General features: G+C 43.2%; 1 protein-coding gene across 1 annotated transcript in view; it reads right to left on the bottom strand.

Moving 5' to 3' along the window:
- Positions 1 to 26508, bottom strand: part of PIBF1 (progesterone immunomodulatory binding factor 1) — a 103530-nt gene extending 77022 nt beyond the window's left edge. The window contains exons 1-9 of the mRNA XM_081949427.1: positions 26313 to 26508; positions 24554 to 24851; positions 23288 to 23388; positions 22543 to 22741; positions 19938 to 20057; positions 12145 to 12278; positions 10207 to 10315; positions 6881 to 7062; positions 3582 to 3707 (exon numbers count right to left, since the gene is read on the bottom strand). Of these exons, the coding sequence (XP_081805553.1) occupies positions 3582 to 3707; positions 6881 to 7062; positions 10207 to 10315; positions 12145 to 12278; positions 19938 to 20057; positions 22543 to 22741; positions 23288 to 23388; positions 24554 to 24805 (1223 nt within the window). The 5' untranslated portion in view covers positions 24806 to 24851; positions 26313 to 26508. The remainder of the gene's footprint in view (positions 1 to 3581; positions 3708 to 6880; positions 7063 to 10206; positions 10316 to 12144; positions 12279 to 19937; positions 20058 to 22542; positions 22742 to 23287; positions 23389 to 24553; positions 24852 to 26312) is intronic.
- Between the last annotated feature and the right edge of the window lie 23 nt (positions 26509 to 26531).

Here is a 26531-nt window from a genome sequence, read left to right as displayed (position 1 = left end):
CTTGTTTTTATGTAATGCAATACAAGTCGGAACACGGGAAGCCAAAAATTTGTTAATCTCCATGATGCAATTAGTGGTTGGCATAATTTTGCTGACTGGGGAAGGTGGAGGAGAAAAGAAAGGTAAATACGGGCTAAAGGCTTTCTTGCCTATTTTAGTTCTTCACCTGCCTGAAATAATTTTAAAGCTGACATTTCTGTCGTGTTCCCGCACATCCAGTCGATGTGATGCACTGCTCTATACACAATTTTTTTAGGTTTGCATTTTAATAACTCGGGACCAGGGGTGGGATTCAAATAACTTAACAAACGATTCTCTGCCCTAATGACCAATTGGGTAGGCGGGGTTCAGTGGTCATGTGACTGGGTGGGTGTGGCCAACTCAACGTCACTCAGGTCAATGGGCGCTTCGCCTTAGCTGTGAAAATGCAATAAGGGTTAACCGGAGAGGCAGTTTCTGTAATCAGAGCAATAAAGATCAGGCTAGAAACAACACCAGAATGTTTCCTTCCTGTCTTCCTTACAGGATTAGCCCTGTAAAGTGGAAAAAAACAAAATGAGACTTCTTCCAACATCCGCTTCTCCAAACTGCTTAGAAAGTTAACAACCGGTTCTCCCAAATAGGTGCAAACTGGCTGCTCGTGACCCCAATCGGTGGGATTCGTTATTATGGCAGATTTTCTAAACAAGTTCTATATTCTGGGGTTTTTTAAAGGCCTCCTTCACTGTGAAAAACAAAACATTTCAAAAAGGATTTCTAGAAAACAACAACTAAATAATTGTGGTTTGGTAGCCATGGAATTCTACCACAAGTATCTGAGATGCGAGTAAAGAATTCTTTATCTCTACTTTCAATTAGTCTGCGAAAAACTCTCTTTGGAGAAAAGAAGAGGGGTGCGTTGGATTTGAAAGGATCTCAGCCTAGACCGGGCTGGTTTGAAGAGTCTGACCATTTGTCAGAATCACAGCAGACGCAAAGTTCTCTCAACCACTCAAAAGGGAAACTCCAAAACCGGCTTTCTCTCTGGCTGGAGTTCTCCATATAAAAGAGGAAAATATTTAGTTACTCTCTCTCTCTCTCTCTTTCTATTTGCCTTTAGTCGCGTGCTTTTAAACAGGGAAAAACATGGAACTTATTAAGGCCCGTTTTAGATTTTCACTGCATTTTATGACAATATACCTGTGACAAGGAGAGGTGGCAGTGGCAGCAAATCGGACTTTAGGGCTGTAAATGCAATGATAAGACGTCCCCAACGGTGTTTATTCTATGGTGGCAGCTCTTCCACCAATACTTCAAGGTTGCACGTGGAGCGCCAAAGAGCCGTGGCGGTGCAGTGGTTAGAATGCAATATTGCAGGCTAATTCTGCTGAATCCCAGCAGTTTGTCAGAGCGTGTTGCATACATTCAAATCCAGAAAGCACACACAGATAACTGATTCAGCTGGATTCATTAACTTCATTATATACATAAGAATAGAGGAATAAATGTACAATACCAACAGGTGGTTCTTCCAAGTAAACACAAGGCAGGAGAGTTACAGGCAAACACAAGCAGTTAGCTTCATTTCAGCGGACACGCCCAGACAGACTGCTAGTTTACTTTTCAGAACAGCAGACTCAATACAGAGCTTATAGATTAGTTTCAGTTTCAATTTCTCTGCACAGACTCAGATCTGTTTAAGCTCCCATTGGTTGACTTCGTTGTTATGCCTATTCATTGGCTGACCTTGTTCCCACGTTTCTCCCAGCCATGAATATTTTAACACAATTCGATTTTGACCGGCTCAAGGTTGACTCAGCCTTCCATCCTTCCGAAGTCAGTAAAACGAGGATCCAAATTGTTAGGGGCAATTATGCTGACTCTGTAAACCGCTCAGAGAGGGCTGTGAAGTGGTATAGAAGTCTAAGTGCTATTGCTATTCCTCAGTATGGTATGTAGAAGCTCAGAGCTGGAAGGGGTCACAGCTACCTTTGTCCGTCTGAGTAAGTTAAAGCAAGACTTACTGCTTTGAAAAGATGGCCAAGGAGGAAAATTTTGAAATCTTTACAAAGCAAGGAAAGGTTGGTAGTTAAACAAGGTATCCAACATGTGTGTACATGTGTAAGAGCACGCAAAAGCAGTTAAATAGTGTACTCTTAAATCGCCAGATTCAAAATGTGCCATTCCAATTGAGAGTGTCTATCATGTCTACGCTTTCAGAGAGTTTCTCAATAATTTACCCACTGGAACGGTTAATCAAGGGAACAAACTCCAAACACTTTTTTATTGCCATTCGATGCAGCTCTCTTCCACTTGCTCTTATTTTCCTACGGAAAGTAGCTCCTTTCTGCAGCAGCTTCAAGAAACCGAGTCCTTCGCTGGGAATCTCTGTTGCTTTATAAACACAATCACTGTGAAGACGCCCATACTGAAATGAGCTAAAGCCTCGTGTCCAGTTGAACAATACCATGAAACCAATCACACACAAAAAATCAATCTGGATAAAAATCAAAGTAACAATTCAAATCCACTCTCTGCCGTCATGGCAGGCAGCTTTCTCTTCTGAGGAAAAGCGTGGAGCATGGAGTCATCACTTTGATGGTCCTCCATATGGGGGAGCAAATGTTGGAGGCTGGCCTGGGGGCTTGCACAACCCCTAAGGCACATTAAGGCCAACGAGAATGGGCTTTATTTGCCAAGCATACATTACAGGGGGGACATGAGAGCAGCGGTCCAGTATTACAGAGGCTGCCACAAAGAAGTTTCCAAGGGTGGAAACTAATCAAGGAGAGAAGCAACTTAGAACCGAGGAGAAATTTCCTGACAGTAAGAACAATGAATCAGTGGAACAGAAGTTGCCTCCAGAAGTTGTGAATGCCCAAACACTGGAAGCCTTTAAAAAGATGTTGGATAGCCATTTGCCTGAAAAGGTATAGGGTTTCCTGACTAAGCAGGGGTTTGGACTGGAAGATCTCCAAGGTCCCTTCCAACTCTGCTGTTGTTGTGTTGTGTTGTGTTGTGTTGTGTTGTATTGTATTAAGAGGGAATCAATTCATTCTCCAAAGCACTGGAGGGCAGGACAAGAAACAATGGATGGAAATTAATCCAGGAAAGAAACAACCTGGAATTGAGGAGAAACTTCCTAACAGTGAGGACAATTAACCAGTGGAACTGCTTGCCTTCAGTAATCATGGGCGCTCCATCACTGGGTTTTTTTAAGAAGAGTCTAGACAGTCACTTATCTGAAATGGTGTAGGTTCTCCTACTTGAGCAGGGAGGCTGGGCTAGAAGACCTCCAAGGTCCTTTCCAGCTCTATTCTGATTCTCTCCCTCCCTCTGGATCACAAAATTCCCTTTCTTAGGCCTCTGATTCCTGCTGCTGCTGTTTTCTATGGACTTTTTGCTTGTTTGTGCTCCTAGGCAACCAGGTCTCACCCTTGTCTTCTCCCTCATATTAGGGGGTTGAGAAAAAAAAAAGGGGGGGGGGGCAGCAGAAGAGGAAGGTTTCTGAATGAGGAATGGTCCACCTCGCCAGACTGGAATAAAGATGCATGCAATAGTCTCTATGGAGGTTTACGTCTAAAATATATCTTTTTACCAACCTGTTTTCCCGCTCATACATTTCCTTTGTAGCTGTTCGAAGCTGATCTATCTCTTGGGATGTTTTCTGCCTTAACTGTTCCAGTTCCTCATGCAGTTTGTTTTCATACTCCGTTTTGTAGTGATCCCTTGGAAAACGATTTTTAAAACGTTAAGATAAAACAGGTCAAAATTTACAAATCACCCTTTCTGACTTTGATCAAACTTGCTGTATGGTTAAGAGATGGTGGCTGTTTTTTTTTTAAAAAAACACATTTTATTGATATACTTTTTTAATAAACATAAAAAATTCAATATCTATATAAACAATGTGTTGTCTGAGTACAATTTGTTTTGAATAACCAAAAGATAATAAATGAAGTAGTAATCATAATATGCATATCGTTGATAATGTTCCCATAGTAATATTGACATTAGCTTTTCCATACGAGAAAAACTTTTATTATATTATTAATCATCATCTTAATCTTTTTGGTTTCTAACCTCCGTTTCTGTTAGTTAGCCAACAAATCCCATGTTAAAAAGTAATCTTTTTCTTTTTTCCTCCTTCATTTTTAATGTTAATCTGTCCATCTGTGCATTCTAATATTTTTTTATTACACTTTCATCTGTCGGGGCCTCATCATTTTTCCATCATTGTGTAAACACTATTCTTGCTGCTGTTAACAAATGTAAGATTATTCCCTTTATTATACAGTTCTGGTAAAATACCCAACAGAAATATTTCTGGATTGAAATCAATATGTTGCTTTATGATTTTTTTTCTAACTATGTATGTATTGTATTTTTTGGACTATAAGACGGAGTATAAGACACACCAAAATTTTGAAGAGGTAAATTTTTAAAAAATTGACACTCTGCAAGCCTCCCAAACCCTCTGCACACCCCATTTTTTGTGAAAAATGGGGTACGCAGAGAGTTTGAGAAGCCTGCAAAGTGCTCCTGTAGGCTGCGGGGTGTGTGTGTGAGTGTGAGGGGGGCAAAAACGGCCCATTTTTTGCTTGTTTTTGTCTTCCCCAGCCCCCAGGAACACTTTGCAGGCTCCCAAACTCTCTGCACATCCATTTTTGCAAAAAATGGGATGCGTGGCGGCGGGGTTTCGGGAGGCCCAAAATACTGTATTCAGTGTATAAGACGCACCCAAACTTTCACCCTCTTTTTTTGGGGGGGGGGGAGAAGGTTCATCTTATACTCTGAAAAATACAGTATTTTGGTCCAATTTCTTTGCCTTGTTTTAGGTGTTTTTTTCCCCCTTGCAATTTGATTGCTGTGTTTGGCCACCCAGAGTTGAGTCCTGCATGATGGGCAGCCGTATAAATCTTTTACGCAAATAAAGGAATAAATAAATGTGCTTTGCTTCTCTTCTTACTGAAATGACGTCAGCCAGCTGAGCTTAAGAATAATTAAAATGGCAGAAGAACTGAGGAGTTTCCTTTAAAAAAAAAAGCACCTTCTTTCTAGGTTGCTGCAACATTGCTATTACTACTTAAATTACACACACACACACACACACACACACACACACACACACTCCTTCTCAGATAAATGAATATCAATGCTAATAGCATTGCTTAACTGTAGATATTCCTATAATGGTTCCCTACGCCTGATGTAAAGAAATCACGGGATCAGTGCATTTCAAAGTCTTTTTTAAAAAAAATCAGGTTTGATTACATTATCCACTTTTTAAGACCTGACAGTAAACTACCTTGGCTAATAAATTCCAATTGAATTATCAGGCTTAATCCCTGCCTGTGTCCTTCCTCTTGCGAATAACAGAAAAACAGTTATGACATCAGTCGGTTCTTTTGCATTAAAAAAGGAAATCTGGTCAGAAACTAATCGTAATTTACACACATCTCCATTATCTTTGAATAATCCAACAGTTGCCATTGTTTTCTCTGGCTCAGTTTCCCCAATCTCGTGTTGGTGGATTACCGCAATCCGCTATATTTTTAAAGAATTATAGCTGTAAACTTTTGGGTACAAAGGAGCTAGTAAGGATTCTTTGAAAACATTCTGATGGAACCTCAAAAGTGCTTCCCCCCCTCAAAAGGCAACGGAACAACTCTTTTATTCCTCGAAGAAGGAGAAGAACTAAGTTGATCGAACGCCTGGAGACTAAACCATATGACAAAAGGCTACAGGTTTTGGGTCTGGCTAGTCTAAAGAAAAGAAGAATCAGGGGTGACATGATAGCAGTATTTCAGTATTTGAGGGGTTGTCACAAAGAAGAGAGGGTCAAATTATTCTCCAAAGCACCAGAGGGCAGGAGAAGAAACCATGGTTGGAAATGGTTGAATTCTGGGTGCAACTCCATGGGCTGGTTGTCACCTTTAAAGCCCTTCATGGCTTGCGACCAGGTTATCTGAGGGATCGTCTATTGCAGGTTATATCCACCCAACCCATTAGAGCAGGGAGGCAGGGAATGCTGTGGGTCCCATCTCCGAGAGAGATGCACCTGGTGGGACCCAGATGAAGGGCCTTCTCCGTGGTGGCTCCCTCTCTCTGGAACATCCTTCCCCCCAGAGATTAGAACGGCCCCCACTCTAATACTCTTCTGGAAGGCGCTGAAGATCTGGTTCTGCCAGTGGGCCTGGGGAACCCAGAGCAAGAGGGAGCCCATTCAATGGCTCTTGTAATCTACCATCGTTGGGGCGGGGTGGGTGGGTGGGAGGTGATTTTGTTATATTGTACTGTATTAATTTATTTGATTCTTTTTAGTTTGGATTGTTTTAAATGTGGTTTCATATTCTGTAAGCCGTCTTGAATCGCCCTGGGCGAATAAGTGGCAATATAAATTCAATAAATAAACTAATCAAAGAGAGAAGCAACCTGGATTTAAGGAGAAACTTCCTAAGAGTGAGGACAATTAACCAGTGGAACAGCTCACCTCCAGAAATTGTGGGTGTTCCATCACTGGAGGTTTTGAAGAAGAGACTGGACAGTCACTTGTCTGAGATGGAATAGGGTCTCCTGCTTGAGCAGAGGGCTGGACTAGAAGACCTCCAAGGTCCTGTCCTTATCCTATCCTAAAATGTTTATTTTCTCATCCAAAAACTTCATCAGTTGTGATGGTCAGGGTGTGTGTGTGTATGTGAATGGAAGGATATGTACTGACAGTGTCCCCTGCCCTCTACCATCATCACAACTGATTGTATTCTTTTGTTCTTCTTTCTCAAGGAAAAACAAAAACAAGTCCAGTTGCCTGGGGGGGGGGGGGGGAGGATGATGGAGAATCTCCGCAGACCTTCTGAAGGAACCATCTCTCGGTGCCGAAAGGATGAATGCAATGGCCTACCTGGACGTGACGTATTTCTCATACATTTCTTCTCTGGCTTTTTTGGTGTCTTCTAGCTGCACGTGAAGCCTTTCGAGGCGGTCTTCTTCGTGAGCACAGCGGACGCTGAGCTCCATGTTCTGTCGGTTGAGGTAGTCCTTGTCCTTTTGCAACAACGTCACGGATTGCTGTAAGGCAGTGGCCTTTCCATTGGGGGAAAAAATAGCAGCAAAAATACCACTAATTAGATAACCTGTTCCCATAAACCAGTAGCTGGTTGTTGTTGTTGCTTGTTTTAAAAAATGCAGTCGGGTTGTTTTGAGTTTAAAACGCAGTTGGTGTGAAAGTTGATTCTGTTTATTCTCGATACAACAAGGTGCTGACGGCAATAATGGGAACAAGAAGTTTATGCTTGTCAGCCTGTCTTGCTAACTCCCCCATTTGAATCTGCTTCAGTGGACTTAGAGCTCAAAGCATTGTTAGAAACCCCACACACCCACTGTATGGTCTGTTTCTGTTGCTCCCCTCTGGGAGGAGGTTTTGAAGTATTTCTAGCAGGACTACCAGATTCTGTAATAGTTTTGTTCCCTAGGCCATCCGTCTGGCTAAACTCGCGAGATTCGTTTTTCTCGTCATGTACACGTATACATCTGAACTAGACCGTGTTGCTTCTCTGTGTCACATATAATATAGGTGGGTATATGAAATAATATAATAATTATTTATTTATTTTATTTATTTTGTCATGTTTATGCAGTGTATATTGGAGGTGGTGACCCTTTGAGAGCGGTATGCAATGAAATTTCATTTTAATGAATGCCGATTAGTGTTCATTCAAAGGACAATAAAGTTATTCTATTCTATTCCATCCCATTCTATCTTGTGTTACGTTCCAATTCATATTTTCTTTTCTTTTTTTGTTTTCTTCTCTTCTCCTTTTTCTTTTCTTTTCCAATCCAATCCATTCCATTCCATTCTATTCCATTCCACCCCATCCCATCCATTCCACACCACATCCCATCCCCTATACTATTCTTTTCTGTTCCATTCTGTTCCATTCCAATTCATATTTTCTATTCTATTCTTTCTATTCCACCCCATCCCACTGCACCCCATCCATTCCATCCCACCCCACCCCCTATTCTATTCTGTTCCGTTCCATTCCATTCCAATTCATATTTTCCGTTCTATTCTACTCTACTCTATTATTTCTATTCCATTCCACCCCACCCCACCCCATCCATTCCATTCCACCCCATTCTATTCTGTTCCATTTCAATTCATATTTTCTATTCTATTTTACCCCACCCCACCCCATCCCCTGTTCTATTCTATTCTATTCTATTCTATTCTATTCTATTCTATTCCATTCCATTCCAAACTGGCATTATGGCCTAATTGTGACTGTTGCTCATCAAAGGCTCTGCATCTCCAATATTCAGAAATTCAGAATTAGGGACACTTGATGAATGGTTGAAGGGAGCCCAAAGAATCATTGCACGACATTGGAAGGCTACCTCTGCATGTGATATGCAGCAGTGGCTTGGCCACATCTAAATTAGATTCTTTATTTTGTCAACAGGGGAAGAACAAGGACATGGCTCGAGAAACCATGTCAAATTTGGATGACTTATTAGTTTATGATACAAGTTTCCAGGTAATTATTTTTCCTTTCCTTTATAGGTGGACCTAATCACTCTTTTAATTCCCCACAGGACTTACAGCCACAATTTATGTTGCTATCTGAAACATCTGTTAAGGGTGCTTTGCCCCATTTTGTGACCTTGCTTGCCACAACTGTTAAGTGAATCACTACAGTTGCTAACATTAGTTTATAATTACCGTGTTTCCCCCAAAATACGACAGGGTCTTTTTTTTTTTTTACCTACAAAATATGGCATGGGCTTTTATTATGGAGGGAGGGTTTATTGTTTTGGGGTTGCGGGGCGGCTGCTCTCTTGCGAGCGGGCTCCCAAAAAGCCAGGCACAGCCTCATGGCTGTGAATGGCTGTGTTGCGCTGTCGCAGCAGTGCAACACAACAGCCATGAAGTGACCACGCTCACGAACAGCCACCCGGCAAACCCCCTTTGCAGCTGGGCACAGCGCCATTCACTGACCTAGGTGTATCGATGAGCCGCATGAGCACCTGTTCGTCGCCGCCCGGCTCCCGCAGCTTGGCGCCTTCCAAATGAATGAAGTGAATGGCGCTCTGCACGGCTGGAGAGGGGGGTTGCGCGAGCGGCTGTTCCGCTCTCGCTGACACGCCTCCCAGCCTCATGATGCATGGCCCAGCTCTTATTACGGACCCAGGGCACCTCGGCCGCCGCCGCCATCCCAGCCTGGCGTTTTCCGCGGCTTCCAACCCGAATCTTTCAGCAGTGGTCGCTCTGAGCACACGCTCTATGGTTGTGGGCCAGCTGCCTGCAGAGCGTACAACCATAGAGCGTACGCCCAGAGCGGCCACTGCCAAAAGACTCGGGTTGGAAGCCACGGAAAAAGCCAGGCTGAGATGGCAGCGGCAGCGGCAGTGGAGGTGCCCTGGCACCTTCGGGATACTGCTAGGTTGGTGAGTGGCAATCTGCCTGGCCGGAAGTAGGGGGTTGTCCAGGGGGCTTATATGCGGGGGGGGGGGGGGGAGCTTATATTTTTGCCCACCAGAAAAATGTGGCATGGCTGTATTATGAGAACATGTTGCATTTTCGGGAAAACATGGTATTAAGTGGTTATTAAGCGAAGCTGGCTTCCCCATTGATTTTACTTGCCCGAAAGTCGCCAAAGGAATCACATGAACCCCTCCGGACACTGCAACCGTCATAAATATAAATATGAACCAGTTGCCAAGCATCTGAATTTTGATCACGTCACCATGGAGAGGCTGCAATGGTCGTAAGTGTGAACAATGGTCGTAAGTCACTTTTCAGTGCCTTTGTAACTTTGAACTACAGGAACTGTTCTAAGTCCAGAACTTTGTTTACTCTGAAATAAAAACTGTAATGGGAATATATGTTTATGTGTGTGTGTGTGTGTGTGTATGTATGTATATATGTGTGAATACATACATACATACATACATACGTATGTATGTACATACATACATACATACATACATACATACATACATACATACATACATACATACACAAAGGTTGCCACCTTTGGTATAGTTCAGGGGTGTCCAAACTTGGGAACTTTAAGACTTGTGGATTTCAACTCCCAGAATTCCCCAGCCAGCCTGGCTGGGGAATTCTGGGAGTTGAAGTCCACAAGTCTTAAAGTTCCCAAGTTTGGACACCCCTGGTATAGTTGAACATTTAAAGAAATGCTAAATGAGCTCCGAACATCTCACCTCTTTGGATATGTCGTTCCTTTCGGCAGTTATGGCCTTATGGGAAACTTCTAGTATTTCGTATTTCCTTCGGAGCTCTGAAAATTCATGTTCAAAAGTATCACGCTCACTGTTGAGAGAAGAACATACTCCTGTATCATCAGAAGAACTACAGAACCTCAGCTTTAAAGTTTCTAATTCTCGGGCCACCTCCTCTTTGTGAGGAAATTCAACCCTATAATAATTAATAATTCCTCCATTGATTCCAACTGAAAGGCAGTTTCCGTTTTTTCATAAATCCAAATTTGCTCTGCTGGCAGGACTTGGATTTTTTTCTTTTTTTCAAAATACTTTCTGAGAAACCTGCATTCACCAGAACCAAGAGGACAAGATTTGCCAAGATCATCCACACAACATGCTATTTTAAGCTCTTTTGTTTCAGCGCAATTTCTTTCACAATGATCAGATTTGTGCTCCTTGCAATCCTATACAAAAAAACAGAGAGTAAATTTCCCCTTGACCTGCTCATTGTCACAAGAGAAGGTTTCCGGCCTGAATTAAGCAACTCTTCAAATGCCCAATGCGCGATTCAAAAGACAAGCATAAATCTTAGAGGCATAATAAAGGAAGTAGACAATTACGGAGCTTAACCTATCTAGCATTGGAAATTCCCTCTGATTACAGTGTCAGATGATGGCTCTGTAGCCTCTGCTTAAAAGCCGCTAAGAAAAGGAAGAATGCGATTCAAATTGTTCCATTATTGAGCAACCCATAAAAACCTGGAAGGTCTTTTTAACCATAACTGCAGAGAAGAGCCACAAAAATGATTAAGGGCCTGGAGGCTTAACGCATATAAAGAAGAGTTGCAGGAAGTGGGTATGTCTAGTTTAATGAAAAGAAGGACGAGGGGTGACATGATAGCAGTCTTCCAATATCTCAGGGGTTGCCACAAAGAACAAGAGAGTCAAGCTATTCTCCAAAGCACCTGAAGGCAGATCAAGAAGCAATGGATGAAAACTAATCAAGGGGGTTGTCTATGGAGATTCTTAAGTCATCCAGGTCATGGTTGTCCCAAAGCTTCTTTTTTAAGAGGCAACTGGACTTTCTGGGGTTTTTTTTCCTTTTGAAGATATTTCACTTCTCATCCAAGAAGCTTTTTCAGCTCTGACTGGACGGTGGGGAATGGAAGGATTTATATTCCTTGCAGACAGCTGGTCATTTGCATTGTTTTAAAGAATGATGAATATCCTTCGAATGGTACAGGAGTATGAATGGATTCCTCCCCCCCCCACAAAAAAAAAATGCAGACCACAGGAATCCTTTGCGCTTCAGTTTCAGATGGAGACAACCCAGACTCATCCCCAACAGTCTCTGCCTGTGTTTAACAGTGAAGGGACACAGGGCAAAAAACATCCTGCAGCCAAGAAGACCCCAAACCCATTTGTACTACTAAGGTGACCCTAAGGACACAGACAAACCTCCAAGAGCTGAGGAAGCTTCTTGGATGGGGAGCGAAATGTCTTCAAAGAAAAACAAGAAAGTCCAGTGGCCTCCCGAAAAAGCAACTTTGGGATAATCAAGGAGAGATCCAATCCAACATTTCCTGACAGTGAGAACGATTAATCAATGGAACGGCTTGCCACCAGAAGCTGTGGTTACTCTAACACTGGAGGTTTTTAAGAAGAGATTGGACAACCATTTTTCTGAAACGGGATAGGGTTTCCTTCCTGAGTGGGGGGATTGAAGTAGAAGACTTCCAAGATCCCTTCCAACTCTGTTATTCTGTTGTCAGACAAATCATGTAATTTTGCAGCTTTAATGTGTGAAAAGATAGATATTTGATAAACTAAAAGTTAAGATAGTTTGGAAGATTAAAAGGGAAAAAGGGTATGAACACAGGTCTATCAGATGCCACGAAGAGCCTGAAAGTCCTGGTTATGACTGGTGATAAAAACTTACCTTTTTATTTTATCGTAGTTCTCCTGTCTGTAGTCACCTTGCTGAATCATTTGTTTTGTATCAGCTAGTTCAATGGTTAAGCGCTGACACCGCACTTCAGTCTCCGACCGATTTTTTCGTTCCATTTCATAACTCTGGGAGACAAAAAAAAATCTTTGTATTCAAGTTTGTTTTGCTTTATTTTTATTTTTTTTGCCTTGAGAGAACTGGGAAATAAACATGAAGCTGAAACTTTTCTAATCTTTGGAGGAGAAAAGATTGTAGGTAAACACATGATTAAGGGTAAAGGTTCCCCTCGGAAATATGTGTTAGTCGTTGCCGACTCTAGGGGGCGGTGCTCATCTCCATTTCTAAGCTGAAGAGCCAGCGCTGTCCGATGACAAGTCTGTGGTCAAGTAGCCAGCATGACTAAACGTTGAAGGCGCAAAGAATGCTGTTGCCTTCCCACCAAAGGTGGTCCTTATTTTTCTACTTGCATTTTTACGTGTTTTTGAACTGCTAGGTTGGCAGAAGCTGGGACAAGAAACGGCACTAGGGATTTGAACCGCTGAACTGCTGACCTTCTGATCAACAAGCTCAGCATCTTAGCCACTGAGCCACCACGTCTCTATGATGATTAGCATGTTTAAAGCAAGCAAATTAGCACCTAGAGGTACAGGAGGCTGTTTTAAGGGCAGTGAGAAAGAGCTTCCAACCCAACAGAGAACAACTACAGCGCTATGAAGAAGTTCCTCTTTACATTAGACCTGGAGATAATATGGAACCTGTCCAGGAAGTCAAAATCAACTCATTTTATTTCAATCTCTGACCAGGCTAAGTAATGTAGCAGAATAATATTAATCAAGTAAGATTAGTGTCATATACTGTAAAAGGGTTAAAGAGCAGGAAGTCAAATAAAGATAAATTAAAAATGTAATAAAATCAAGCTGAAGGACCTTGCCAGCTCCACCTACAAGAGTTTATATAACAGTTTATAAGTGACATATGGCCGTTTTTCTCACTTATGACGGTTGCAGCATACATCCGGATGCTTGACAACTGGTTCACATTTATGACAGTGTCCCGAGTTTACGTGATCCCCTTTTGAGACCTTCTGACCAAGCAGGGTCCACGGGAAAGCCAGATTCACTTAACAACTGAGTTACTAACTTAATAACTTCAGCGATTCACTTTAGAGCTATGGCAGGAACAGTTGTACAATGGGGCAAAACTCGCTTAACAAAATTTCTCACCTAGCAACATGAATTTTGGACTCAATTGTGGTCGTACGCCGAGGACCATCTGTATTAGACAGAATTTGGGGACATTTTAAGAGAGTCCATCTTAAGAGAGATTAGCTAGGATAGGGGTGTCAAACTCGATTTCATTGAGGGCCGCATCAGCGTTGTGTTTAACCTCGGGCGGGGGGCGCTGGAGTGGGTGTGGCTAGGGTAGGCATGGCCAATTCGATGTCACTTGTATCGGGGGCACCTGTGGTGGGCAAGTGCTTAGGCAGTTCTTCCCCCAGACCCTCCTTTACTCTCAGTATAATCTCCTTCCTTCCTGCCTGCCTGCTTTCCTTTCCCTCTTCCTTCTCCTTTCTTCTCCTTTCCTTATTTTTTCTTCCTCGCCCTCGTCCCATCTTTCCTTCTTTTTCTTTGTCTTTCCTCTTTACCTTTCTCCTTTCCTGCCCCTTCTTACTCAAATGCAAAAGCAGAAGCATTCCTCCTTTTCTTTCTTTCTTTCTTTCTTTCTTTTTTTGCTAGGCCTCTGACAGCGAAAACGGAGCCCGGGTGGGTGGGTGGGTGGGAGTGTTGTCTGCAGCACCCCTGGGCCTCGTTTTCAGCCGTGACGGCCTTTTGCAGCTCTCTGCTAGCAAAAACGGACCTCACAAGCTTTTTTGCTGGCAGAGGTTGCAGGAGGCCAACATAGCCGAAAACAGGGCCCGGGAGCGTCGCACACGGCCCTCCTGAGCTCAGTTTTCACTGACAGAGGGACCGCGGGCCGGTCCTTTGCTGTTTCCAGAGCAGCCTTGTGGGCCAGATCTAAACACCCTGCATGCTAGATCCAGCCCACGGGACTTGAGTTTCACATCCTTGAACTAGCAGCACAGGTGGGTTGCTGCCTGTTCAGCCCAGTTTGGCCGAACAGGTAGCGGAATTCAGGCCTGGGTCGCACCACCAGCAGTGACCCAGGGCTGCCACGCCCCCGAACCGCTTCCCTCCCTGCCGCCATTTTGGATTTTAGTCACTGCGCGTGCACAGTTCACTGTAAATTGTTCTGCGCATGCGCGCAGAACAATTTACATTGAACTGTGCACGCATGCCCTTTGCGTGTGGGTTGCGAACCAGCAGTAACTCTGGCAGCAAACACTCCCCCCCCCCCCCCGGCTAAGAGGTAGCTAAGGTAAGGATTCCATGGCAATCTGAAACCAGAATGACCTTCACTGCATCGTTACCCCTTGACCATCACTCAGGAGTTAAAAAAGGATGGCACTTGAACCCTGAATTATTCCCAATGGGAGCCTTTTACGTTACACTTAATCCTCTTGAAAATGCATCTTCTTTCCAAATCCCCCTGTCTGTACACCAACAGGAGAGGCATGAATCTTCCCTGAGACCTTCTGACCTGTTAAATCTACCTTTGTTCAGCAAAGAGAGCCTACTAAGGAAATCTATACTGCACTGCCAAGCCTCTTCTTTTTTTATTAATAAAGATTTTATTTTTATTTTTCTACATATCATTGTGAGAATGGTTTGATTCCTGTGTCATCCAGTTCAATACCAATAAACATAACAGCATTATTTCTAGCAATTACATTTCATTTTCATTTTTAGTTTTACTCACATGTCATTTCTACTATCATCCTTCAATTCTAAACCTTCTCATAATTGTACCATACGTTTTATCATCTTAACATTTGTTTTTGCTATTTCCCCCTTCTTATTTCTACGTCTATTTTAGCCCCCCCTTTCCCCTCCTTCCCCTATCATTCTAATATTCAAAGACGTGATCCTTCCTTTTTTCAATTATTCAATATTTTAATATGCACTTTTAGCATCAATTTATTCAAGCATTTATCAAATTACTTAATCCTAGCTTTTCACTGTTATTCACATTTTTATACGTTTAAAAATTATACAAATTCTGTTTATCTAATTTACAACCTATTTTTCAGTCTCTATAATTCTAATAATAATATACATTACATTACTACCTCACTAATATATATTCAAACATGATTTTTGTCTCACACCACATACACAGCAGTTATCCAACTTATATAGTTCTAATATTCATACACATTACAAGGTATTTTCATAAAATGTTGCTTTACATTCCTTTCCTTTCCCTTCATCCCACATCTTTCACCCTTATCCCAATTTTTAATCTTCTTCTTCTTCTTTTTGGTTGTTTCCCATACACGTCTTTTCTTTTATTTCACCTCCTTTTGAATCTGCATTGTAAACTATGCCTTTAATTTTCTCTGCCCCGCTTCTTTACAGCCAATCAAGCTGTATCACAGTTTTTCTCAACCTTGGCGACCTTACGTCCTGTGGACTTCAACTCCCAGAATCCCCCAGCCAGGTAGCTGGCTGGGGAATTCTGGAAGTTGAAGTCCACAGGACTTAAAGTCGCCAAGGTTGAGAAACCCTGCTGTATCAGAAGGGCAAGGCAAACTTTTCAGCATTGGGAAATAAGGAAGGGACTGGGAATCTTCCTAAAGTGGTCTAGGATTCTTCCTTCTGATTCAAAGCCTGGCCACTGCTAGTTAAAAACCCTCTTAGTAAGCACCGAGAAGGATTATTAAAAACTGCACATAAGCTCTTTCCAAAGCAGCAGCAGCCGTCCTAAGTATGTTATCAGCAAAACATACGCAGCCAAAGGCATGCAACACCTAGCAGGTATTTACAATAATTATAGCCATTTCAAGTTGGTTAAGGAATTAAATGCCAGATTATTTCTCAGCAAGAGTGCCAACATTTTTATATTTCTGTTAGAGAACTGAAGTTTTTCTGGATGGGTCTAAAGATCTGTTGCATCTACCCACCCACCCCATTCCAAATTCCCCCAAAAATGCCAGCAAAAGAAACCAAGTTAAGTGAAAATACACTGGAGGTAACTCTGCGCCTTCGCACGGTCTGAATGAAGAGCAATTCCCTGAGAACGTCCAGGCCGTCCATTGGCTAAAAACCAAAATAGTTTAAATGCTTGGTGGACTGGGAGGAGGTGAAGGTCAACTTCACCTACAGGATCTTCTGTAATCTCTGGAGTCAAGAAGATCTTCTCTCCAGACTCTGGAGACCGTGCAACCAATGAGGAGATGGTGACCCCATGTGGCCAAAAGAAAAAAAAAAGAAAAGAAAAAGGGACCCACGGAGGAATTTCAGCACCGTCCCACAAAGGGCTTTGTTCTTTTTTTTAAAAAAAAATGTTTTTTTAAAAATTTTCATACAAATAACCACACGGATATCATTACATCATAACAAGCACTATTTTGCATTATTCAATATTATATCAGTTCCTCTTACCATCAATCCCCAAAGACTATCATTAGCTCTTCTGCTCTCCCTACACTATATCTATACCCTATCCATCGCTTTCTTGACTCTTCTCCCTCGCTCCTCCTTCCCACCTCCTTTCTTCCCTCTATCTTCCTTCTCTTTTCTACTTCCCGTTCCTCTCTCTCCTTCTCCTCTCTCCTCTTTCAACTCCTTCTTTCTCTCCTCCAAAGGGCTTTGTTCATTGGGGACTCCCCCCGCGGATGAAATTCAAACCCTCAGCCACTGCTTCAGGAGACAGCTTCTACGTTAGCTGGAGATGAAGCAAAAGCTCACTTTCTCAAGTTTGCCCTTTCTTCCTGAGGTCAATGAATAAAAAGGAGAGGAAGCGGTGAGCAATAGCAATAGCACTTAAAACTTATGTACCACTTCACAGTACTTTACAGCCCTCCCTAAGTAGTTTAGAGTCAGCCTATTGCAGGGGTGTCCAAACTTGGGAACTTTAAGACTTGTGGACTTCAACTCCCAGAATTCTGGGAGTTGAAGTCCACAAGTCTTAAAGTTCCCAAGTTTGGACACCCCTGGCCTATTGCCTCCAACAATTTGGGTCTTCATTTTACCCAGCTTGGAAGGATGGAAGGCTGAGTGAACTTTGAGCCTGGTGAGATTTGATCTGCCGAATTGCAGGCAGCTGGTAGTCAGCAGAAGTAGCCTGCAGGACTGCACTCTAACCACAGTGCCACCAAGGGTCTTGAACTGGACATGACGTGGGAGTGTGACACAAACATAGAGAAGCTGCCAATCAAACAACAAGAATGACCAAAAAATGCCCATCCCAGCCATCATCTTTTCTTTTCTTTTTTTAACCACATCCTGTTGCCACACCTGGTAAGGAATGGGACAACTTTGCCATAGACAACTCGCCGCGGCAAACTTACTGTGGCCAACTTGCCGCAGGACAGTCTAACAATTCTATTTAATTACTTAAAATAAATTTAAAAAACTTTTTTTTTGGCCATTCACATTTCATTCTGTCCCTTCTTTTGCCTCCTTTCTTCAATAATTCCATTCCACTACTTCTTTAATATTAGTGCAACTCTTGTCCTGCAGCAAGTTGGCCATGGCGAATTGTCATAGGCACCTCCTATCCTCAATAGTTAGTTTACTTTATTGTCATTGCAATAAAGTTACCACAAAATTAAATGCCACCTTCAGGGTACATTATACATTATAAAAACCCCACATCTTTTACATTCTATACAACTGAATTGAAAACTCCTGATATTGCATTAATATTGCACTATACAGTAGAATACAACATAGGTAAAGGTTCCCCTCGCACATACGTGCTAGTCGTTCCCGACTCTTGGGGGCAATGTTTATCTCCATTTCAAAGCCGAAGAGCTAGCACTGTCCAAGGACATCTCTGTGGTCATATGGCCAGCATGACTAAACACCGAAGGCGCACGGAATGCTGTTATCTTCCCACCAAAGGTGGTTCCTATTTTCCTACTTGCATTTTTACAGGCTTTCAAACTGCTAGGTTGGCAGAAGCTGGGACACGTCACGGGAGCTCACTCTGTTATGCGGTGCTAGGGATTCGAACCACCAACCTTTTGATCCACAAGCTCAGTGTCTTAGACAGTGAGCCACCACGTCCCTTATGGAATTCAACATAGTTACTGCTAGATCTCTCGGCGGCGTTCGATACCATCGACCATGGTATCCTGTTGCACCGGCTAGAGGGGCTGGGAGTCAGAGGCACCGTTTTACGGTGGTTTGGCTCCTACCTCTCTGGTCGGATGCAACGTGTGTTGACAGGGGAGCAGAGTTCGACCCGGAGGCCACTCACATGTGGAGTGCCACAGGGATCGGTGCTCTCGCCTCTCCTGTTCAACACATATATGAAACCGCTGGGCGAGATCATCCGTGGTTTTGGAGTGGGATATCATCTGTATGCTGATGATACTCAGCTATACATTTCCACTCCGAACCACCCCAATGAGGCCGTCGAAATGATGTCCCGGTGTCTGGAGGCCGTACGGGTCTGGATGGATGGCAACCGACTAAAACTCAACCCTTCCAAGACGGAGTGGCTGTGGCTTCCGGCCTCCCGGTTCAACCAGGTGTTTCCATCTCTGGCCATCGGGGGCGTCCAACTAGCCCCCATGGAACAGGTGCGCAATTTGGGCGTCCTCCTGGATACCCGGCTGTCCATGGATAACCATGTAACAGCCGTGGCAAGGGGGGCGTTCCATCAGGTTCGCCTGATGCGCCAATTGCGCCCCTTATTGGACCGGGATGCCCTACGCACAGTCACCCATGCGCTAGTGACGTCTCGCCTGGATTACTGCAATGCTCTCTACATGGGGCTTCCCTTGAGATGCACTCGGAGACTACAATTGGTCCAGAACGCGGCCGCGCGGGTGATTATGGGGAGGACTAGATACTCCCCTGTAACACCTCTCCTGCGCGAGCTGCACTGGCTGCCTGTGGTCTACCGAGTGCGTTTCAAGGTTTTGATTATGATCTTTAAAGCGCTCCATGGCACAGGGCCTAGTTATATGCAGGATCGCATCCTGCCCCACACATCCCTACGACCAATTCGCTCACACAGAGAGGGACTTCTCCGGGTGCCGTCCGCCAAACAGTGCCGGGGGGCGACACCCAGGAGCAGAGCCTTCTCTGTGATGGGCCCAGCCCTATGGAATGACCTCCCCCGTGACATCAGGATGATTTCCGATCTCCGCTCCTTCCGTGTACAGCTGAAGACCCACCTCTTTCAATTATCCGGCCTGGCTCAATCGCAATTGTAATTTTCCCATTCCTCCAAACTGTTTTTAAATTGTTCTTAAATATTAATTTTATTGGGTTTTTACAATTGGGGTATTTTAAAGCAGATTTTTAACTGTCTATTGATGTAATTTGCTTCCTCCTCCGTGTATGTACGTGTATGTATATGTGTTGTGTATGTATGTACGTTTGGTGTGGTTATATATGTTTCATGTTATATGCTCCATTGTACGCCGCCCCGAGTCCTACTTGGAAAGGGAGCGGCTAATAAATCCAAATTTATTTATTATTATTATTATTATATAGCAGTAGCAGAAATACAAATGTTTCATTACATCCCTGGGACTGCAGCAAAAAACAACAACAACCCAGAGCTCCTCAGGTTAAATCTGGCCCCAGAAGTCCCATCATTGGGCTCCAGGGCCCGGTAGGAAAGAAGACATTGGAAATGTGGTGCTGAGCATCAAGAGCCACAGCAGCTTCCAAACAAGGCCTAGGAGGGAAGAGGGAAATACACACCTCTAACAAGTGCTTCAGCTGAGACTTGTACTCGTTCAGTTCTTCCCAGGCCGCCTCCTTCTTGGCCTGCAGCTCACCAATCTCGTTCTTTAAAGGATGCACCACTTCGTAGAATCGAATCTGGAGGCGCAAAAAGCAGTTGCAGGGCATTATCTTTCAAAGTAAGTGGAAGAGCGATGAATATTTTATACCTTTTCTCTTCTCCAAACTGACTGCACGTCAGGGCTGAGCTGTCAGGGAGGAATGTTGACTTCTAGAATTCTCTGCAAAGCACTTAAAAATAAAGGTGGACCTGTTCCAAGAAAGGGTTCTGTCGGGAGCCCCCTCTCTTTGAGGGCGATCTGACAGAAGCTGCACCATCTATGTGTTCTGACTGAGGCTTCCCCAAAAAGCACGAAGCAGAGTCCTGGTCCCGAAAAAAAACCCTTTTATTAGACGAATTTGATTTCCTCTTATTCACATTCAGCCTGGTAAACAGTCTTTCAAAGGAGTAATTATGATCATAGACCGTATCTATCTTGGAAAGCTGCCATATAAATATTTTCCAAATATTTGGTGCTGTGCAAAGAAAGACTGGGCATGGAGTCTCTTGAGATTCACGGACAGATCTTTACACTCCTGAAACAAACTAACGAACGAATTGTTTCCTGCAAAAGCCCACTTCCCTTTCGCTCCTCTTTTATTTCCTACGGGAGGGTCCAATCACCTTCCACCTCTGACTTTACTCCCTGCTTTCTGAGTTATTCTCTTCTTCTAGCAGTTCTGTGCATGTGCGCCCTGGGAACAAGATCCAGCTGTTCCTCTGTCTCACTGCTGTCTAGCTCCATAGGCACCTGATCACTGCCAGATGGCCTTGGCCCCATCTCTGCCTCTGATGCAGGGTCCTCGTCCACGCCTTCCCTAGCCTCCAGGACTGGCCCATGTTCCTCCCCAGCCTCCTCACTGTCCGACTCTGCTGCCAGCTCTGCTGGCTGCTGGCGGACCACCTATGGCTCAGTCCCTCTTCTTCCCCACATGTACATCCAGAGGGAGCGTGGGAGGCTGGACCCCACAGCTCATAAAGTCTTTTTGAAACCAGACCACAGGTTTCCCAGCCCTGCAAATGTGAAGGGGAAAGGAAGGGCTGCTGAGAAACCACAGAGTAATAGTGAGGCCAGAATAAAAATGTCGATTATGTACAGCATGTTACATTTATAGTTTACAGGTAATCTACGGAACGTGTTTTGGAGGAGTGGCCAACGTCGCGATGACACAATGTGTGGTCTCGATTGTTCCGAGACCGCCGTTGATTCTTTTATTGCTACATGATCCCAACGGACCTAAGCCATCCCGAAGAGACGGTGATAGGGAGACAAATCCTTGCTGGTCTCAGGGACATCACAAAGTCCCTGATTGACCCAAGGGAAGTGCTCCAAGTTGGCAATAAACAGACAGCCCCGTGCTGACAAAGTCGGAGATGGCCATGGAAAGAAGGCAGCTGAAAGTGAGTCCATCTGGTGAGGCTTTTTGTTTTGAAAATTATTGCCCAAAGGAACGTGTTTGGTGTTCGCAGGCAGTCATTGGCATATGGCCATGATGGATGGAGCCCAAAATTTCTCTCACTAAGCGAGACAGTTGTTAAGTGAGTTTCGCCCCATTTTACGAACCTTTCCTGCTGCAGCTGTTAAGCAGATCACGGCTGTTGTTAAATGAGCAACACGGTTGTTAAGTGAAGCTGGCTGCCTCACTGACTTTGTCAGAAGATCGCAAAAGGGAATTAAAGGACCCCGGGGGGATACTGCAACCGTCATAAATATGAGCCAGTTGCCAAGCATCTGAATTTTTAAACCCGTAACCATGGAAAACGGTCATAAGACACTTCTATCAGTGCTGTTGCAACTTTGAATGGTCACTGAGTTTGTAAGTTGAGGACTACCTGTAATTGGCTACTTTATTTGCCCATCTCCAGCCTCACTTGCTGGATTATGGGAAGCATCTGTGAAATCACCTATCGATAGAAAGGGCAAGAATTCTTGAAACTGGTAAAACAGCCTGATGAATTTAGAATGTCCTGTGCTCTAAGGGGAAAAAAAATCACAGAAAGTTGTAGTCATTTGTCGTGACTAAAGAGATGAGAATGAGTTGGGTAAAAGCTACCAAGGAGAGGAACATAGCACAAAAGACCAAACAATAACATTTTCTCAGCCAGGGGAGCAAAATTAAACAGCATGGATGTGCCCATACCAAAACCAGAAAATTTTAAAATGCAAATATCCCTCTCAGATATTAATTCAGAATTTACCAACAATTACAAAGCGTATTCTATTCCATTCCATTCCAATTCTTAATTCCATTCCATTCCCCACTCCACTCCACTCCAACTCTACTCCACGCCACACAATGCCACGCTATCCCATGCCACGCCATTCTGCATTCTACTCTATTCTCCATTCCATTATTCTATTCTATTCCATTCCATGTTTTCTATTCTTCTTTTCTCTTTTCTTTTCTATTCTATATTCTATTCCCCATTCCATTATTCTATTCTATTCTATTCTATTCTTTTCTTTTCTATTCTTTTCTACTCTACTCCCCTTCCCTTTGCTTGTTCCATTCAAGCACTTACAGACACATATTCAGGAATAGAAAGCTCATCCTCTGAAAGAGATTTGAGTTTGGCGTAATATTCTTCGCTCAATTCAAGGTCACGCAGGCTACGACGTATATCTCCAGAGCGCTCCCGTAACTGATGATTGTTCTTTTCCAGTTGCCTTTGGCGCAATAAGATGGTCTCCATTTCCTGTTTCATTAGTTCTTGATGTTTTCTAGGAAAAGAGTTGTTTGTTACTTACCTAAAAGGGGACTTATCCTATCAGGCAATACCATTTATACTTCTGAGTTGAACAAAAGTCTACTCCCATTCACAGAGCAATTTTTTAATGATATTTAAAGAAGACACAATGTATAAGCCTGAATTATTTATGCTGTTTTACCAAGATAGTGAGAAACATACATAGACTTTTGCTTTTAATTGTAAAAAAAAAAAAAAAGCCCAATTCAAAAATTCAGTACTTTTATTTTTAACAGTTGATTGAATGAGTGTGGGGTGCCTGAATTTCAGACCCACAAGGCTACTACAATTCCTATAGAATAGAAATATGCAATGTAATTGTTATGGATTTTTATTCAGATGGCCTAGGACAGGAGTGTCAAACATGTGTTATCACAGAATCGTCATCACGTGTCACAACTTTTTTACCCTTTGCTAAACTGGGCGTGGGCAGTACGTGGCACATCTGGCCATGCCCAAATTGGAGCAGTCCAGTTTGATTGAATCCCTGCTTCTAAATTTGATACCTTCTCTTTCATACCTAGCATCTTCTTGCTGTAACGCCAGCTGGTTATCTAGTCGTAAAGACAGCAGTTGTTTCTCATGGACTGCATCGTTAAGTTTCTCTTCTAGTTCTTCAATCTAAAGCAATACATTTGATAAAAAAAGACGATTAAAGTGAGCCCAATTTAGATTTATACAATCCAAGAGAAGATACAGATGTTACTGTAATTCTTAGCAGAAGCACAGCAATTCTTAACGTTACAATTCTTAATATTAATGCAATTCACTTAACATTTGAACCATCATTAAAAAGGCAGAGCAAAGAATGTTCTTCCTGCCTCACCTCAGGAAGGTCAAACTGCCCGAGGAACTGCTGATACAGTTTTACAGAGGAATTATTGAGTTTGTCATGTGTACCTCTATAACAATCAAATAGTAACCAAACAGGGCAGGTACAGACTCCAAAGGATAGTTAAGATTGCAGAAACAACAATTGCAGCCAGCCTGACTTCCATACAAGATCTGTATATTTTCTCCCTACTCCCTTCCTCTCACTCTCTCCCTCCTTCTCTCTCACTCCCTCCCTCTCCATGCCTCTCTCTCTTCTTCCCACCTCTCTCTCAGGCTAGAATTCTGACTGATATGGATCCAGATAAATTATATCCCAATACAAAGTACTAGTTACCAAACTTGAGAAACACAGAGCTATTACAAGAGCTATTAACACTAGCAAGTTCAGTCCTAAAACACTTGTACATGACAATAAAAAAAGCCATATAGTTTCCAGGAATAACAAGGGTAACACATATTTGATTTTACATATCCTAACAGCAGCCAGGATTGTATATGTACAATGCTGGAAAAACCCAGAAACCCCCTACAGAGGATATTATAATCAAAAACATTCTGGAATGTGCAGAGATGGATAGGTTGACCCTGAAAATCAAAGGAAAAGAAGATTCAGATAATTTTATAACACGGGAATTATTCTACAAATGCTTAAATGACAGATATTGAGGTTAGCGGAATGGATTCATGTGAAATGTGGATTACATGGGAAAGAAAAATCAATGAGTGAATATTTTGAGAGTTGTGTAATCGATACTATAATGGAAGATAGTATATGTTGTAATAATGTTTGATATTATATTTTTCTTTATATATATATGATTATAACGACTATGATGATGTTTGTATGTTGACACCTTGGAGACTATGGAGAACACACTGTTCAACATAGAAACGGAATGTGTGGTATAAAAAATAGAAAATAAATTAACAAAAAAAAAAGCCATCCTCTTACCTTTGTCAAGTACTCTACTTTCAAGTTATCCAGCATCAAGTTCTTCTGAGAAAGCTCAATTTTTAGTAGCTGGACATTGTGCAACAATTCCTTCCTCTCTATGAGTTGTCTAGTAATTTTGACGGTACCTTCCCGATCTTCTGATGAGGAGACATCATCGGTGGGTAAGGTCGTTTCTAAACTAATGTCTTCTGATTCCAAAGAGCTGGAGACATTTACTTTCTTGGGATCCCTAGAGCTTTTCCTTGACATCTTCTAGCAGGATGTAAAAAAACGTTCTCTTAAAAATTGTATCGAGCTGTAAAAGTAAGCAAAATGAAGGTAAATTAAAAAGAGAAAGCAACAGTAAATAAAACATTTTGTTTCAACACTTTCAATTCACTGTGTAATAAATAAAGGTTCCCCTCTTACATATGTGCTAGTCGTTCCCGACTCTACGGGGCGGTGCTCATCTCCATTTCAAAGCCCAAGTGCCAGCACTGTCCGAAGACGCCTCTGTGGTCATGTGGCCAGCATGACTAAATACCAAAGGCGCACAAAATGCTGTTACCTTCCCACCAAAGGTGGTTCCTATTTTTCTACTTGCATCTTTTACGTGCTTTTCAACTGTTAGGTTGGCAGAAGCTGGGACAAGTAATGGGAGCTCAGCAAGTTATGCGGCGCTAGGAACCCAAACCGCCGACCTTTGTGATTGACAAGCTCAGCGTCTTACCTACTGAACCACCGCGTCCCTTGTATAATAAATAGAACAGGACAAATATAAAATTCTGTCAAAAAAAATCTGTATCTACGGCTTCCAAGCTGGCATTTTTGGGGGCAGCTACACACCTATGCCCACATTCATTGGCACCTCACAGTCTCCTTTCTCCACTTGATATATTTTTAATCGAAAAAGGAAGAAGCTGGCGTCTTGCAGATAGAATGCCAGTCTTAATTTCAACCTCCTTTTTCCCCCCACAGGGCCTCCAAATAATTCCAGATTTTTTTCAGTACACAGAAATAACATACCCTGTCCAGAATCATTTCTTGAGATGTGAAGCTGTAGATAATAATAAAGATGGGCAGCTGGAACCCAATATGGATTATAAATGCGAGTTAGATGTCAAAGCATCCCAATGTAAATCACATGAATGTGGGGGATGCTTCAACAGTTGTTCAACGGTCATGTGTGACTTTTTTCAGTTGTAACTGCGGTCACTAAACAAACTGTTGTAAGTCAGGGACTATAGCTGTATTCTAGGCTGCCTCCAAGTATGTACCAGAACAGCACAAGGATTATTCCGAGAATGTCTTGGACAATAATTGAACATGCAATATTCACTGCATTGTCACTTCAAACGGTCACTAAGTGAAGCGCTGCAAGTCGAGGACGACCCGTATAGATCACATTGTTCACAAACGCATTACTGTTAGAGCAGCAAAGCAAAGCAATCATTAGAGCCACAAACCATGGTTAAGGCTCAGGTTTGTGAAAAACTTGCGGGGGGGGGGGGGCTCTCTTTTTGGAAAGGCTCAGACACAATGGGGAAGCCCACCAGGTCAAACCTATGGCACCATTGGCAAATCTAGGTCAGATTTAGGCGCTCGGTCAATGTCACCATATGCCCAAAGGCAGGGATGAGCTCAAAGCATCTCCATTGACTATCTTCGGATTTAACGGACTCCTGGAGTCCGTTAAATAAGGAACTCTGGCCAAATGGATTGGGGATACAGCGTGCGGGAAGAGGGAGCTTTCGCCGTCCTGTCCGATCGGGCTTACCTGTTCGATTTCTCAACCGAGCCGCCGGACGCTCGCCCTTCTAACCGTCCCGGTCCACGAAAGGCGACTTACGGCACCGCCTTTCCTCCACCCGGCCCCGGCAGAGGACGGCGAAGACTCCCGCTCGGCCGGAGGACAACCGGCAGGCTGAACTACGCAGGCGCGAGACCCGGCACCGCCTCCTCCTCTCCCCCTCCGCATCGCGGCCATGGCAACACA

The sequence above is a fragment of the Natrix helvetica genome (genome assembly GCF_964273705.1).
Source record: "Natrix helvetica genome assembly, chromosome: 3".
NCBI lineage: Eukaryota > Metazoa > Chordata > Lepidosauria > Squamata > Natricidae > Natrix > Natrix helvetica.
This window is presented reverse-complemented; position numbering and strand designations above follow the sequence as displayed.